Genomic DNA, 18,534 nt, shown 5'->3' on the forward strand with positions numbered 1-18,534 from the left:
CACACACACACACACACACACACACACACACACACACACACACACACACACTCATTTAAAAGAGAGCATTTACAGGCAAAAGGCACAGAAGAGCAGATTTAACCCTAACACCTATTCTTATACAATCTTATTTGCACAAAAGACACATGGCCATCATTCATTCTGGGGAAAAGAAGAAGACAAGAACTGAGAAGAAAAGAAAAGTACGGAGTAGTGGGATTGCATCGACCCTTCCCTAAACTCAACCAGCCCAACGGGGCTGTGTCAGTTCAAATATACTGGTCACCAAATAACTTCTTGACTAAAAATGTCTGATTGTTCGCTGGACCAGTGATAGCACAATGTCGTCAAAGTTAATGCTGCGGAGCTTCTGTGCAACATACATGGAGGTTTAGAGATGGGGGAGAAATTTGTCAAGGGAAAATGGTCGCTTCCAGAAAAAAATCCCAGGCAGTGTATAAGTATGAACCTTGCTCGAGGGCTGAAAGCCAAAAGGCTGAGGCCTATATGTGCTAGGGCCTTCTCAAGGGCTGTGGAACCCATGATATATAGACAAATATGGGCTCATGCTTGCTTTATAATGAAGGGAAAACATAGGGAAGGCATGGCAATTGTGAAAACTGCACAACACTTGCAGTGGCAGATGGCATTGGCTTACTGCAGCACGGTCATGATGAACGTATTATTTAGTTTGGTTATAATTGTTGGTGGAGTCAGGCCAGCTGTCCAGTCAATGAGTGGAAAATACAGCTCGGCTAATTAGATATGCTGACTTTCGCCCATGTTATGTCAGGTGATAGCTGTTAGCCAATCAGTTTGTATATAAATAACAAAAGAGGGGAAAGTGGCCTCTAAAGGCTGAGGTTATGGATTAAAATACCCTTTTGACAATCCCAGAGTCGGACTTGGTCTGTGTGCCAAATGTGGTAGTTGGTGGCCCAGGGATATTTGCTAAAAATGCGAACCAACAGACAGATAGACAAATTTTATTTATTAGATGGTCGGGGCTACCACATTGAACTGCGCTTCATTGTTTGTGTTGACTCTGGTGTGTAGTGCTTTCCATTAGTAGTTCCCAAACTTTGTCTCAACTCTTTTTTTTTTTTGTCTTTGAGGACTCACCTAAATGAGTTGACAGGACAGTTCATTACTTGTGCACGATGTATTATTCATTCCCCATCTGCTCTTTCTGCTCCCTTCAATTCTGTTCTCTAGTTAGGCATTCAGTGTTTTCACAAGAAAAAAAAAATTGAATCTTTGAAAATTTCCACTCTGAAAGCAAAATTAATTTTATCAATGGTCATGTTGTAAAGACTGGCAGAGTACCCACCCTATGGACGATCTTGTTCCAAGCATGCAACACGTTCCTCTGACACTTACCTTTATTTGGGCTGTGTATAGGCAACTGACAGCTGCCTCAATTGTTCCCCCCCAAAAATAATAATAACCCGGGTTACATGCACGAAGTAAAAACACACCGACTACTTATCATTCAAAACACCTCCCTGCACTGAAAAACGTGGGGACAGGAATACCATATGGTAAATGGTGGAGACTTGTAATACCCTCCCCCACCTGGAGGCGGTGCAAACGACACACATTTACATAGAGAATTTGCTCCACCCCCTCCCCTCCCCAAGACCACTGGCAAAGATAAAAACATCCCAGTACACTAATTGGGATCGTGCTGATCCGATGTCGCAAGTCTGGATGTAATCGGGCCAGAACTGTAGGAGGAGTAGTGTGACAAACAAACAAAGAAACACTGGTCTGTGAATTATAACAAGGATTACTAAAGCAGCAATTTCTATGTTGATAGTTGAATCGTTCTCAAATTGTTGAGTCGAGGCTGCATGCTCCCACTTTCTCTTTTTGACATTAAGTGACAATCATTGTTGTGCAATTGTCGGCTCATCACTGTTTCATCTGTTGAAACAAGAACCTGTCTGCTGGGTTCAGCGATTTGATAATATTTGTTATTTTAAATTAGTTTCTCATGAGATTCATCAGAAATATCCAGTCGGGGTAAGCCTAAACCTTAACCAAGGTGGAAATGACATTTTTCTTGCAAGAGAATTACATTCATGCAATATAATTTCTGCATTTCAATGCAGTTAATTTTACCTGCAGTGGAACTGAAGAGTAGTACAGTCATAATAAGCACACATATGACTGCAAACAACAAAAACAAACATGAAATAGGCCTACGGATCTGACAAGTTGAATTTATGGGTCTCCCAATGAAAGCTATTGTGCATGAAAAACTTCCAGCCAAGGCAAAGAGAAGGAGCTGAGCAACCTGGCCTTTCATTATGGATATCTTTCTATGGCAAAACAAGAAAGTCCAGATGACCAGAGTCATAACAATTCCAAATACAGCAAAGGCCAGAAGAGTTAGAGCCAGGGGTTCAGAGAAGGTCATGAATTCCTCAGGCATGGGAACACAGTTATCACGGATTGCTGTTGACCAGAAATACTTTGGGCAGCGTTTGCATTTTTGAGAGTCTAAAGATTGATGGATATCAAAATAATGTCACAAAAACAAACAAAAATTGTTTAGAAATTAAAAAATGAATTATTATTTCAAATACTATATTCATCCTCGTGAGAGTCAAGATCATTATATTTTATTTGTTCTGCTAACAAGTATCAAAACCTTGCCTGATTTGTTTGAGTATTCCCCATCAGTACAGGAAATGCAGTCGTAACAACAAAATGGTTGTCCTGGATAAGAAACCTTACGATAACCAGGTTGACAAGGTTCATTGCATACCGAGCTTGGGATCTGAAATTGAAGTAAAAAAAAAAAAACAAGATGACAAAATGACATGAAGATAAATTAACATGATACATTAGGATTAGGGGGATGTCAAAAAATATTTCTTACAGGAAAGCCAATGGTAATAACAAATGGTCAATCCTCTGTGTGTTCTCACCTGGCTATTGTGAATCATTTTTTTGTTTTGGTCATTTCTACATTTTATCTCTCAGTGTGAATTCAGAAGAAATAGCTTTAATATTATGATCATCGACTTACTTGCTGAAGATAACTACCACCTTGCCTTCAACATTGTGCATGAAAATAAAGTTGTCTGGCTAAGTTATAACATGAGTATATAAAAATAAAATTTGCTGTTGCCTGGATAAGTTATAATATGACTTCCCTTACAAGCAATATCAATACAGGATGAGGAAAGTAAGTCCACATAGTTCATTTATTGTTCTGATTAAGGACAGGCTCAAAACCTCAGCGCTTTGTCATCTTTTATGGTCGTGAGAGCATGCTAGCTTGTGGGCCAATATGAGCACCTTGTGAAGACGGTGTGTATAAAAGCATGCCTCTACAGACTGCATAAGCCAAACAAAAGCAAGACCACTTTATTATGTATGTTCATGTGCTAGTTGTTGTTATCAGCATGAACACAGTATTAGCAAGATACAGGGCTCAGTATCGCATTGCTAGATTGAGGATGCACAAATTGATAAAAAGCAAGAAACCTCCTTGGTTTAAAATGAAAGAGCACTCAAGGATTTTATTCCATAAGAGATAGTTCATTTGCTTGCTATTGAGATCACAAAAAGTATCAATAAAATACAACTACTCACAGATGGATTACAAATCAACTACTTGGCAATTACTCTGCTCTTTGGAAGCATCCTAAGAATGTGATATCATATAGGTATGTAAGGATGCCTTAATTTCCCCCCAAAAAGAAAAACTTCCCTTTTTATAACAAATTATATCCTTGCATGATAGACCAGGAGCCAACATTCAAAAGGAACCCAGAAATTGGCCGACGTAGCCCACCCAGTATTCAGAAGGTTTGCCTTCATATTCTATTCGTTGGATGTCTTATCTTCATCTTAAGACCTGTTGTACTCCAGAATTATGATATCACATAATTCTGGAGTATGATAGGTATTAAGATAAGACTGAGATGCAAACACAGGTTAAATGTGACAAGGCATTTTTCACTACCATCCGCAAGTGCCTGTCTGAGTAGTGACTGCATTTATCGTGTCAAATAGGGGGCACAAATCTGTTTAAGCGTATCGATCAGTAACTCCTCACCGTTTCTTCACCAAATTCAGAACATATCAGCAATACCAATTTTAGATGTCAATAATATTAATTTGAGTGAAACAATTGGATATTCCCGAGAAAATCTCAGGTTTAGAATACTGCGTTTGACATGTGTTTTCTGTCGTGAGAATATGCAGTATTGATATTTGTTCAATACAAAATTTAAACACTATTCAAATATGTATTTATTTAGTATTGACGTTCTTCCTTTATATGCAACCTTATGTTGTGAGTAGCATCATAGGCTGGGGGTGCAGCTGTGCCACTGATGCAACATCCTCTGTAAGTTAGGGCCGGAATTTGTAATTTGTTCAGGGTGCCGGTTGATAGCTCGCCTACAGTTCATGACGGACAATGTGGGATTTTTAATGTCGACCAACTTTTGCTGGAAGACGGGATGCCCAGTTTAACATATGTCCAAGGGAGAGCACATAAGTTGATGCTACGTCCTGCCTGCGAGAAACCGGGATGACAGTTTGCAGCTGGGCCGAGATGTGAACCCAGGCTAGACTGCCCAGAAGCTAGTCTGGATACCTCCCAGGCCTAGAGTCTAGGCCATCCTGCCATGGAGTAAAACAATTCAAACTAGAAGGACACTCGGTAGAGCACATACCTCCGCCACGTAATGCCTGATACATGAGAACATAGCAGGCCCAATACATTTTTGAAATATCATGCTATCCAGTACTATATCGTATAGCTACTCAACAGCCAAGCTGCCATACACAAGAACAGAACAGAACAATTAAAAATTAAAGAATTCTTGTATCCAGATATGGATTCGGATCTTCACCAAAATTGAATCACTTCTTTCTCGTGGCACTCCCAACATGTCCACTAACTTTTGTGTGAATCCATCCATAACCTTATGAGGTATTGTGCTATATATCGTTTTTGGCCCTATCTCTCAATGGTGATGAATCAGTTGAAAAATTCTCAGATCCGGATCTGGATTCAGATCTTCACCAAAATGAAATATTGCTGTCCTTGGCCAGTCACCTTCATACACAAAGAAATTTCTGAACGATTGCTTGAAAACTGTAGCCAAAAATAGTGTGGCAAACAGACAGACAGATATTACGGACAAACATGCTTGGCGAAAAATGTTTTTTTCCAATACAAGTAACAAACAGGCAGAATCACAGACCAGACCAGCCAATATACTTGTGAATCTTCAGTTTCACAAGTAACAAACAGACTGGGGTGAAAACTTTACCCAAGTCCATCACAGATGGCAGAGGTAATAATAGTCGTTATTGGTTGATTTTGTCAATAAAGCAAATGTTTTACAAAGACGACAGGCATAAAATTTTGACAGTAATTTTAAAAGTTACATTGTAACTGATCATGTAATAGGATTTACTAGTACATTAAAAATTGAACTGTACATTTATTTTTTTTCGAAGTCATACAGAAATGTATTTAAAGTAAACAGCATGACAATGCCAAGAAGGAAGTGCTGAAGCATTATGACCAAAGGACCAGTATCTCACTATTTATTAATTTGCTAATGCTCATTGACTTTGACACCAATACAAATATTTATTTTGGACCCTTGGTATCAAAAAGCTACATATATTGAAAAAACAGTTTCAAATGAGGTACCTCGTCACCATTAGAGCATTTAAATTGCATCTGATGTGGCAAAAAATGCGTGTTGTTTCTCCCAGCTTTCTGGCTTGATGACAGAAGATGCCATTTGTATTTTTGCCAGCTCCATCCCTATCCCATTTTGAATCCCATGCAGGTATGGGCAACTTGCTCGTGAGCCCTAAAGCAGCAATGCCACATAAATATGGTTGGACATTCTCAACATTGCCCAAGACAAGTGTGGTCAACACGAACTGATTCAGTTGAATAACAAATCGTCACACTATTATCTCTGTACCTGCATACATAATTTACACATGTACCTAATTAATTAATATGCCTGGTGTTGGCTTAATGGTTAGGGTGGTGAGCTTTGGATCCGAGGGTCCTGACTTCAAATCCCGCTCAACTGTTGAATTAATACCAGGTGGGGTTAACTCGGACTGTCATCCTTCTGAGGTCGTTAAAATGGGTGCCAGCTTGCTGGTTTACTGTGTCGGAGTGGCGACCCGTCCACGATTGTGCCCAATAGCCAAGGAGACTGCTGAAGCAGCACCAACGCTCTGCACAGAGTATGGTCCCATTCTGCTGTCCTCCTCCTCCTCCTAAATAATCCTCATCTGAGTGTCAGATTTCATCAGAATCTTTTCGATGTGCAGTTTTGCATAATTTGCCATCCAAGAAAATGCAAGCTTTCTGTAACTGTAAAGTAACTGATTTGCTTTGCATTGGCATAGGTCAACCCTCGTGAATGCTGATTTCTGGTACCAACTCGAGGTGAATTCTCACAATCTGCTCAGGCTGAGTTGATAACACAAAAGCTGCCAGCCGTGCCAGTTTGGAAATGAGAGATTTTGAACTGCTTGCAATGAACGTTTGTACACAAGTGCCTGGAAATTGGCTCTTTCTCTATGGTGTTTCAAGCTGTTTTATGTTCGTGGCTGATTTTGTTTCTTTTTGTTGATTTTGACAGAATAGCCACTACTGGGTTTCACCAACAGTAATTAATAAGATTTTATTTCAGCATAAATGGGGTAAAGGATGGGAGGGGTACTCAAATTGTGTTTGGTAGTGGGATTGTTGGAGAAAGTGTGGGGGGGGAGGGGTAGCACAGGATTAAACAAAAGGGGGTATGTTAAAACAGCACGTTAATACAGCATGCCGAGACCACCCAGAGATGTCCATAGGGGTGAAGAGAGGAGGGGGTTTTGAAGGAAGCAAGCGTGAGGGGAGGGACAGGGAAAGCAGCGCAACGGGAGGGGAAGGCAGCGTGAGAGGAAGAGAAGGCAGTGTAAGGGGAAGGGAAGCCACCCCAAGGGAGGGGGAAGGGAAGGCAGCGGGAGGGGAAGGCAAGGCAGTGCGAGGGAAATTGAAGGGAAGGTGACATGAGGGTGGAGAAAGGAAGGCAGTGTGAGGGGAGTTGAAGGGAAGGAGGGTATGTGAATGGCGATGAAATGCGCCAAAACAGCAACATTTTCTTTTTAACCATCGTGTTCTGTATAAAACTGGATGGGAGCCTTTAAAACCCACACTGATAAAGGCCTGCCTGCCTGGATGCATACATGCTCGCACATGCAGTGACCTTTGCACCCTCCGTTTGGCTTACTCCGAATCGGATTAGTGTTTGCTACACACTGGGGAAGCTGTTTTAAATTCAAAACTAAACTGTCAGTCCTTAATAGTTCCCTGAAAGGGGGGGGGGTGGGGGAAGGAGGAGGAGCAGTGGGAAAGAGAGGGAGAGGAGTGGGAAAGGGATGGAAGAGAGGAGAAAGAGTTAAAGGGAAATAGGGGAAGGGTCAGATAGAGGGAGAGAGAGTAAGAGAGAGGGAGAGGGTAAGAGAGAGGGAGAGGGTAAGAGAGAGGGAGAGAGAGAGAGAGAGAGAGAGAGAGAGAGAGAGAGAGAGAGAGAGAGAGAGAGAGAGAGAGAGAGAGAGAGAGAGAGAGAGAGAGAGAGAGAGAGAGAGAGAGAGAGAGAGAGAGGTGAAGAGGTAGAGGAGAGGAGGGGAGGGGGGATTCTGAGGGATCTGAGGATCTGAGGGTTTGCCCAGATGGTTTGCCCGGAACATTCCGGTAGATGTGATGCCCAGTTTAACGTCAATCCGACAGACGACACACACATTGATGAATCATCCTGCCAATGAAACACCAGGATGACAATTTAAAGCTGGGTTGACATTCAAACCCAGGCGAGGCAGTTTAGAGCAAGCGTGCGTACGTCTCGGCTGTCCTGCCATGGATTCATTGCTTTGTATTTTGTAGCCACTGAAAATATTTTTCAATTCTCTTTTGAACTCGTTCTAATCCTCTCAATTGTTTTGCCTTTCTAACTTCGGACATGCTTCCATGGAGAAATGAGCCGTGGTATTGCCATGTAAGTTTGTAGAGTATGAAGAGCACTCACCTAGTGGGTTAAGCATTTGAGCAAGCACTCCAATGATAGAAGAAACTATCTACTCCAACAGTACAAGAAACATTAAAAAAATAGGAGCAATACCCTTGGGTGCTTACCTGGTAGGGGCTGGATAAGAAAACCAGGGAACCACTGGTAGGCATGGATGACCCACAAAATATGTAACGGAGAAGAAAGTAAATACATAAGGATTTTTTTTAAAAGTCGTGAACAAACTTTGGGCACCACGGGTAATGAAGGTTGTGGTCAAGTTTCTTTGAAATTGTGTGTGTCGTTTCTGAGAAGAAAGCAAATTCCAATATTGGGGGACAACCCACACCCCCCCCATAAACTTCAATAGTCCCCAATTTTTTCAATATCAGAATATGCTTTGGAATAGCATGGGTGGTGAAGGTTGTGGTCAAGTTTCCTCGGAATTGTGTGTGTAGTTTCTGAGAAGAAAGCAAATACCTATATTGAGGGACAACCCCCCCACCCCCCCCGTGTAAACTCCCTTTGATCCCGACTTTTTTAATGTCATGAACAAATTTTAGTACATCATGAGTGGTGAAGGTTGTGGTCATGTTTCATCGAAATTCTGTGTGTCGTTTCCGAGAAGAAAGCAATTAGATATTTTGGGGCGTAATTCCCCCGTAGAACCCCTTCGACCCCAATGTTTTTTAATGGTGTGAACAAACGTTGGTACATCATGGGTGATGAAGGTTGCGGTTAAGTTTAATCAAAATTGTGTGTGTGGTTTCAGAGAAGAAAGCAAATACCTATTTTTTGGGGGAAACTACGTTCCAGGTGAGGAAAAACAGGCACACACAGCTCCCATGCAGAGAGTCCCTTCACAAATCCAAATCCTATATAATGCAGCAACACTGCCAACTGTACCTCCTGCTCGGGACACGAACTGCATGGGTAATACCACCATCGACTGGAGGGAGCTCGCCAAGTGGCTTAAGCACTCAAGCAAGCCCTCCAATTACTGTAAATGGTTGAGAAGGAACGGCTGGCTTGGCAAGTGGTCAAATTTCATCGAAATTCTGTGTGTTTTCGGTGAAGAAAACAAATGTATATTTTGGGGGGCAACCCCCCCTCCCCTTAGACTCCGATTTTTTTCATGGCATGAACAAACTTTGGTACATCATGGGTGATGAAGGTTGTGTTCAGGTTTCATCAGAATTGTGTGTGTAGTTTCAGTGAAGAAAGTAAGTACCTAAATTGGGGGGCAACCCCCCCCACCCAGGTACTCCCTTCGACCCCGAGTTTTTTTTTATGTCATGATCAAATTTTAGTACATCATGGGTAGTGAAGGTTGTGCTCAAGTTTCATCGATATTCTGTGTGTGGTTTCGGAGAAGAAAGCAATTACATATTTTGAGGTGTAACTCCCCCGTAGATCTGGAGTGAAAACATACCAAGCTGATTGGTAATGAGGCGTACCCGCAAAAATCAAAACATCGCCGATTTCTTAACATTTTCAAATTTCACTCCAGATTTCGACAGGTATTTATTCCACATGATCCGATTCTCAAAACTTAAAGTATATTTTGATTAATTACATTAGTCCGTGACATTTGATCATGGAAAATCGTATCATATAATGCATAAAATCCCTCCAAGCTCCTAATTTGAATACAATAGCACTTACAAAAGCGATGTATACAGCCATTGGTGGGTATGCAGATGAGGCATTTGATGATATGAGTGAGGAAAGGGGAAAAAAAACTTTGAGTGCTTTATCGTTAAGAAACTGTTGTGGCCTGTTTCAAGTCGAGGCATTGTTGAGCAGGACAAAAACAATGGCGAATTAAGACCCCAGTGAGGGAGAGTGAGGTGACCGAGGCTGCACATTGATAAAGGATAATGTTAGGGTTTTATTTATAAATATGGACGTGGTATCTCTCATTCTCTATCGAGTGCAGCCTGTGGCTGCTGGTTGCATCATTGGTTGGGACGCAGCTATGCCGCTGATGCAGTGTCCCCCTTACCAGTACACTGGTGCTCATTTTGCCGAACTCAGAAGGATGACAGGCTGAGTCAACCTCCAGGTGTATTTTTAATTCAGCGGCCAACGGGGCTTGAACTCAGGACCCGAGGATCCCAAGCCGCCACCCTAACCACTAAGCCAACACCAGGTTATAGGGGAGAACAGCGACATGAGATCTGTGGAAGGGAAAGGGATGCAGTGGGGTACATAGAGTAAACACGAAGGACACTACATGGATTTTCAGGCAGGAAAACAGGGAATTTGAAGGAGGTGGGTTTGGGGTGCATTACTGGGGGTAGAAAAGATCAAGGATTTGGATGGGGGAAGATATGAGATGGTGGTGAACAGCTGTTTTGAAGACATAAGGGAGGAGTGTGATTGAAGAGAGTGTGGGAGTCTGTTCCAGAGGTGGGAAAGAAAGTAGAATGAAAGAGTGAAGGTGAGCAGTGATTCTTGATTTTGGCAGTTTCACCAGAAGGGGTTTTTTGGTGGACATTGTGCGCCCTATGGAAATATAGGGGGGGGCAGATGACAGACAGAGCATGGGGAGCAAGGCTGGAGCAGAGACGGTAGAAGACAGAAAGATCACTGACCTGTCTGCGCTGAAAGAGTGAGAGACCCAAAGACTCAGCTTCATAGCGGGAGATACCAATGATCCTAAAAGCCTTGGTTTCCACATTGTGAAGCCAGGCTAGGTGTGAGGCAGGAACACCAGCACAGAGGGGAGAGCAGTATTCTATCAGTCTCAGGATGAAAGCTTGGTAGAAGCCCTTGTGGTTAGAAGCCCTTGTGGTAGATGTGGTTAGAAGCCCAGGTGTGCCAAGGAAGGACTTTGCACAATGGAGGATTCATAGTCAGCGACTGGCTTTGGAGGTCAGCTTGTAAATGGGGATTTCCCAGGAAAGATCATGGCAGATAGTAAGGACCATAAGCTTGAATGAAGGGACTTCTTCAAGGGGATTGTTTAAAAAGTAGATGGGGTGGTCCAGCGACAAACACCATCCAGACATTTTGCTTTGAAACTCACAAAGAGAAACCATGCATAATGCATATTACCTTTGTAAAGCACACCCGACAAGCAAGTGCTTTGGAAACAGTCATGAGGATATAGGAAAGCCTGAAAAAATCCTCCATAAGATACAGAATGCAACTTTGCCACTACGGCACCTGGAATAGGCACGGCATGCCTACACACCTACGAAGAGTCCCTACATATCCAAATCTACCCATATGTATCACGTCCATTTGTGTTGTGTAGGCACCTCTATCTTGTAGTAACTGTCGACTCCAATTCCCGATCGGGACATGAACTGCACCGATGTAGACGGCAGGGTGCTCGGCAAGTGGCTTAAGCACTCAAGCAAGCACTCTAATGGAATGTCTGGCTTTGCAACTGATTACCAATTGCTGTTGATAAACCCATGAACCCGGAAACACCTAAGCAATGTCAGAATTAGAAAAAAATAACACTTTTTAGGAGTCGGAACTGCTGCCAAGTTCAATTCTGGAGCTTAAATTTAGTAATTTGGCTTAGTTTAAGAGATTCTCGAGGTTATGGCATGCACAGAAATGAAATAATGCAATGAATGCTGGCATCTCCAGGCGTTTATAAGCATTGCAATGTATCCAGCAATTCATAGTTATGATGATCAGGCATTCGATGATACAAGTGAGGGAAGTGAAAAAGAAACTTTAGCGTAAATAAATCGTTGCGGCCTGTTCCAACTCGAGGCGTTGTCGGGCATGCCGATCCTAAACCCCAGCGAGGTAACCGTAGATGCATGAAGACCCCACAGAGAGAAAGGTGGCCAAGGATATGCCTGATAAAGGATATAATTAAATAAGGCTGTTAACTATCTTCAAAAGGGGTGTTTTTATTTAACTAAACACACAATTTTCACTCTTTCCCTTCATTGGAAATTTCTTCCTATGCATGCAAAGTTTCAGGCTGCGAGGTTTCATGGTTTTGGAGTGGAAGACACACACACACACACACACACACACACACACACACACACACACACACACACACACACACACACACACACACACACACACACACACACACACACACACACACACTTATTGGTATAGATTTGTTTTTGTTTTTTTTCAAAATGGCCGTTGACTTTTAGATTCAAGATGGCCACCAGATCTTTAGTTCAAAATGGCCACTGACATTTCAATTCAAGGACCCTTCCTGTTTAATGCACAGACACACTTAAAAATAAATGCGGTATATATATATATATATATATATATATATATATATATATATATATATATATATATATATATATATATATATATATATATATATTTTTTTTTTTTGTATACCTTGTCGAGGCTCGTATGAGAGCGAACACACAACTCACAGCAAGGGGGCATGAGACAAGAGGGGCGGGAGTGGAAGGGACAAAACAGTGGGGAACAGACACATTAGGTGAACTGTGGAAGGGAGAGGGATGGGGATGGGATGGGGAACATGGCGAAGAGAAGGTTTTATTTAGGTTTTAACCCCCTTCCCACCTCAAAGAGACAAACAAAAAACATAAATCATGTCCCTGACAATCCAGCTTTTACCTCCACCCCCCACCCCACCCCCTAAAAAAACAAAAAGACATGAGTCATGTACCAGTCATGTCAATTTTCTACCCCCAAAAAAAATATCATAACGTGGGTTATATACCAGACAAGTCACCAACACATTCACTTGGCCTATTAAAAAGACAATCCACATTTCTAAACAAACATATTAAGTGTCTGGCAAAACACATAATAAACTACTCACTTCATGTATATTAAAATTATTGGCTATGCCATCTTTTTATCGATCTACAGTAAACATTTCATACACAGATTTGCATCTATGGGATGTGGACTCACCAGTGCTGTTTAGTATTGCTCCTGTATGGCCTTTTCCTGGTCCAACTCCCCACAAGCGAAATCGGAGAAAACATCACACGGCGATCGTTGCCCACCAAGAACTGTTCCCATATAACATGGCTTCACGACTTTATTTCCCCTCCGAATTTGTAAACAGATGAAAACCATCTTCAAAAATGAAGCTTACATCATGAAGATGATTCATCGCATTCATTCAATTTGTCGACATTCTACATTCTTTTCAGAATTTGCTAGTTTTAAAACCAGTCATATTTTATATAATTTTAATCGGAAGCATGCACTGAATTTTACTGCAGCGTCTGCGATGGAACTTTCATATACCGACATGTACACAGATCAGTATTGCTCGCATATTGTGCACAGAAACAGAAAGCGGCAGTGTAGCTCTCGGAATTTCTGAAAACTCAGTATTGACATTGGGAAAACGATTGATTCAAAGAATGGTGCAAGAGTCGTACATGGATTTTTTTATGTACATGGAGACGTACGTACATGGAGTCGTACATGGACATGGATTTTTTTTCGGAACGTTTGACAAAATAATAAATAATTAATAAGTAAAAGGAGGCGGCTTCAAAAAAGGAAGCGAGCAGGGACGATGGAGTGGTATTTTTTTGTTTGGCCTTAGGGGACAATGTGACAACTCTTGCGTGATCTGTAGAATCATAGAGTACATGTAATATCATGCAAGTGTCTGCTTCCTCATGATAAGATTAGAGCTCCTTCAAAGGCTGTGACTGACCGAAATATATTCACATCATCCACGAAAAAAACTTGAATTCACCAGCAAGAATGACACTCTGCACCTCGCAGGATCTTGGGGTTATTGTGAAATGCAACCAGATAGGTCTTATTGACAGAATTGCTGATATAGTTGGCCCATTTATTTGGGATTGGGGTGTTTTCCCCAGCAATATTCACTTCCAGTGCAGTTGAAGACCCATTTTTGACACGCTATCCCTGTTATGACAGATTATTGTCTGTCATATTGGTAAAAACAATGTTGACCGTCAGTGCAGCAGTAACAGATATAGTGTGCGAAGTGGCCAGTCACCATTTCTCTCGGTTCGGGATGAACTGTAGAAAAGTTCTGTCATCTTAATGTAGGAGTGTCAGAAAGAAAATCGATGTGACCATGCTTGCTTCTCATTTGAAAGACCAGAACAAATCTTGCAGCTCCTTCATGTTTATCCACAGGTTGCTGAGGTTCTCATGCAGCATTTCACCCTTTTCAAGACAGTTTGCAGTTCTAGATTTTGCTGTTTATGTTCAAAATGTCCTCATGTTCTCCTTTATCTTGAACCCACTTCGAGAAGGATTGCCATTGCATGTGCAACTTTGCTTCCATAACCATCTTGTACACCCTCACTCCTCGGTTGTATTACTTTATTTAAGCAGGGCAAAAGCCATGATGCTGCCATATGTGTTGACTTGAGGAGATATTGTAAACCAGATTCCTCGAACTTTGATCTGCTTCTTGTGTGACAGTGTTTATCTGCTTGGATAAATCGGGCCTTGAGAGAAAAATTTGCTGATCCTAATTACAGCTGTCTTGAAATTTGCCAACGGACCTCTGATATGCATTTGACCTTGACCTTTGACCCTTAAATATCAAATTATTCGTTTCATCAGAGCATATGAAGAGAAACTTGTGTACCAGCTTTGGTGAGCATATCTCAATTGTCTCTTAACTTTTCATCTGCTCAAACTAGCATTCCCTGAACATACGCACACTCAAATAACCAAGACTGTTATGTGACCCCAGCATCAATCATATTTAGATACTGGAGCTAATGAGTTATATTACAATTTATAGTAGAACAGGCTGATAAATATTCATAAGATCCTCCAAAAGTGCAACCAAGTGTGAAGTCTTCCAAATACTTGATGTGCTACAATGTCATTTTTACCTGAACCAAGCACTTCAACAACGAAGCCCATCTGTTTAAAGTCGGGTGCAGCATATTTTATATTCTTCGTTAAGTTAGGCTAATTTTAAAGAATACTTCACTATATATTCATTGTTACATCTTTATCAGTGATTCAAGGAACTGCTTTACCTCTGAATCAATTTCACTTGGTTTTGTAAGGTTGTCAGTGTCCCTTTTTCAACCATTAGTTGATGAAACCGATTGTTGGAGTTGTCTGCCAACACAGACTTTTTCTTTTTTTTATATACATTGTCAAGGCTCGTATGAGAGCTAATACACAATGCACAGAAAGAGGGGCATGAGATAAGAGTGGTGGGAGAGGGAAGGACAAAACAGTGGGGAACAAACTTTAGTAGATCTATGGAAGGGAGAGGGATGGGGTGGGGAACATGGGGTATACAAGATGGATACTACAGGGATGCGATGAGGCTGAGTCTTTGGGCCTCTCACTGTTTCACCGCAGGCTGGTCGGTGGTCTTTCTCTCTTCTATCATCTCCTCTCCAGCCTCGCACCCCCCCACCCACTGCTCTCTCTCTCTCTCTCTGCGATTTGTCCTCACCACATTTCTGCAGGGCACTCAAGGTCGGCCAACAACCCCTTTTGGTAAAACTACGAAAATCACGAATCACTGCTCACCTTCACTCTTTCATTCCTATTTTTTTCCTGCCTTTGGAATAAACTCCCTCACTCTATTCAATCCCACTCTTCACTCCAGGCCTTCAAAACAGCCGTTCACTACCACCTCTTATCACCCCCCATCCAAATCCTCGATCTTTTCTACCCCCGATAACCCACCCAAGCCCACCTCCTTCAAATTCCCTGCTTTCCTTCCTGAAAGTCCCTGCAATGTCCATCTTGTATTCCCCATGTTCCCCACCCCATCCCTCTCCCTTCCACAGATCTCCAAATGTCTCTGTTCCCCACTGTTTTTGTCTTTCCCACTCCCGCCCCTCTTGTCCCATGCCCCCCCCCCCCGCTGCTGTGTGTTGTGTATTTGCTCTCATACGAGCCTCAACAAGGTTTACCAATTTTTTTTTTTAAAGTAGGGAACTTGAAGGAGGTAGGTTTGGGGTGGATTAACGGGGAGAGAAGAGATCGAGGTTTTGGATGGGGGAAGACAAGAGGTGGTGGTGAACAGTTGAAGGCCTGGAGGGAAGAATGGGATTGAAGAGTGTGGGAGTTTATTCCAAAGGTGGGAAAAAGAGGAATGAAAGAGTGAAGGTGAGCAGTATTCATGATTTTGGTAGTTTTACCAGAAAGGGGTTGCTGGTGGACCTTTTACCAGAAGCATATTTTGCAGAAATATGGGCCCTTTGACAAGCATATCACAGACAGAGCGATGGGAGGGGGGGGGAGAGCAATACCGGAGAGGAGACGGTAGAAGAGAGAAAGATCACTGACCTGCTGATTGTTGAGGAAGTAGATGGGGGGGGGGGGATTGCAAATGGTGCAATTTGAAGAGACAGTGAAAGTGTGAGAATTGTCAGGATTGAAAGACATGTTCCACGTGTTGGACCAGTTTGTGATTTTATCCAGATCTGCAGAGAGTGAAGAGGCTGCTAGTTCCCGGTCTGAAGGATGACCGATGGTACGACAGGGGGTTGAGTCACCAGCAAAGAGATAAAAAGGATTTTCCAGAGAGTCGGACAGATCATTGATGAAAACCAGAAAAAGAAAAGGGCCCAGAACGCTGCCTTGAGGAATTCCAGCCTGGACAGGAAGAGGGGATGATAGAACTCCATTTAGAGCCACACGTTGACTGTGACAGGAGAGAAACGATGATGGATTCCATAATCTTGTTCATGATTGGGAAAAGGCTGATTAGTCTGTAATTGCAGGGATTTGTTTTTGCACCTTTTTATGCAGGGCAGTAATGTTTGCTGATTTCCAAACAGATGGCAGATGACCTTGAGCAAATGAGAGAGTGAATAGAACAGACAGAGGGTGAGCAAGTGCAGAGGAGCAGGTTTTTAGGACATGTCTGGGCTGATGCCGTCTGGACCGCTTGCAGAATCTGAGCAAGATTTGACAGCAAGCTTTCCACTTTGTCAGAAGTAAAGGACACATAGTCCAGGGACAGTTGGGTGCGACTGGGTCAGGTGGGTAGAGAAAGCGATGGGATTCAAATACAAGATTTAGATCCAAACACCGAGTTTAGGCATTCAGCCTTTTCATGTGCAGTATCAGCAGTGCGTGCATTTGAGGTAACGGAGGGCATGGAGGGGGAGAATATACCAGAAACAGATTTGAGTAGAAACAGATCAGGATTTGGAGGAGGGAGAGAGGTTTGAGAGTTCAGAGTGGAGATTAGAAAGATGTTGTTTTCTGGCTCTCCTGAGGGTAGACACGCACTTGTTCCAAGCTTTACGGAAGGAACTGAGATTACCCTCAGTTGGGTTTGCTTTCCATGAAGAAAAGGCATGTTGTTTCAGGACAACTGCCTTGCCACAAGCTTCTGTGAACCATGGACAGGAGGAAGGGTAGGACAACTGAAGACGAGAGGGGATAAATCTGTGCATAAGAGAGAGTAAGTTTCTTTGAAAGAATTCTCAGAACCAGTTGTTGTTGGAGAAAGTAGTAATGGGAGACCAGTCTGGAAGTTTGATGGTTGCTTGGAGACCTGCCAATCGGCCTGAGTGAAATGCCAGACTCGACGGCGCTGAGGTGGTTCTCTGATAACATCCAGAGAAATTTCCACTTTGACAAGCACGTGGTCAGAATATTCGATTGGAGCGAAGGAAGAACAGCAGATATTTTCAGGGAAATTTATCAAAATCAGATTCAGAAGAGATGGAGTACCTCTGGTTTAGATCCAGGTCGGGAAGTTGACTGATTGTGTCAGTCCCAATGAGTCGCAGAAGTCTTTTGCTGGAGTACCGTGACAGGTGAGAGAGTTACCCATGCCCAGCCAACTGGCATGATGACAAGTGAAGTCACCACATATGATGAAGAGAGTGTTCAGATGAGAGAATCAAAATTGGTCCATGTTTTCGGATAGTGAGGTGTAAATAGAGTCATCACTGTTTGGTGGATGGCACAGTACACATATAAATATGAGGTGGGAGTGGAGGGGAAGCCGTAGCCAGAGGTATTCCTGGGGGTATTGGGGAGTGATGGCAGTGCATGGAGAGGGAGGAGTAGAGTCTTTGATGAATAATTCCCCATTTACTGATGCTGACACTCGCAAGACTGACATTCCCCAGACTGACACTAGCCTTGACAAAAAATAGCATTCCTCTTCCTTCCATCCATTCCTTGCCGATCTCAAGATCACAAAAATCATTGTCTTGCCTTTGTTTCCCCTTTGTTCCATGAAACACTGTTCATTTCCACCATCAACTTTTGATTTGGGGGAGCTACAGGATCATATCCACCAACCACTTTGAACTTTATTCCTCCTTGACCATCATTCTTCCAGTTTATAAGGTCATAAATGGAAGGAAAATCACCATTCTCATCAAAATATACTTTCTGTCCGAGATTGTTTCTGAACTGTACATTTCTTAAGTAGAAGAGCAACTGGAATAGTGGAAAATAAGGTATTCGTAAAACTCTTCTTCTTGAACTTATTTCATTACACCACATGCCATTTAAAGATTGAGTTATGAATATTTGTTAACGTTGTCAATTTTTGTTT

At 42.3% G+C, this 18,534-nt stretch overlaps 1 protein-coding gene across 1 annotated transcript in view; it reads right to left on the minus strand.

The window, feature by feature from the left end:
* Positions 1–2,657: 2,657 nt before the first annotated feature.
* The window catches only part of LOC147035263 (extracellular calcium-sensing receptor-like), a 17,054-nt gene continuing 1,177 nt past the window's right edge, over positions 2,658–18,534 (minus strand). Inside the window, exon 3 of the mRNA XM_085895340.1 lies at positions 2,658–2,785. Coding sequence (XP_085751466.1) covers positions 2,763–2,785 — 23 coding nt within the window. The 3' untranslated portion in view covers positions 2,658–2,762. The remainder of the gene's footprint in view (positions 2,786–18,534) is intronic.

The sequence above is a fragment of the Eptatretus burgeri genome, chromosome 1 (assembly GCF_056783735.1).
Source record: "Eptatretus burgeri isolate ZD-2024b chromosome 1, Ebu_testis_v1, whole genome shotgun sequence".
Taxonomy (NCBI): Eukaryota; Metazoa; Chordata; class Myxini; order Myxiniformes; family Myxinidae; genus Eptatretus; species Eptatretus burgeri.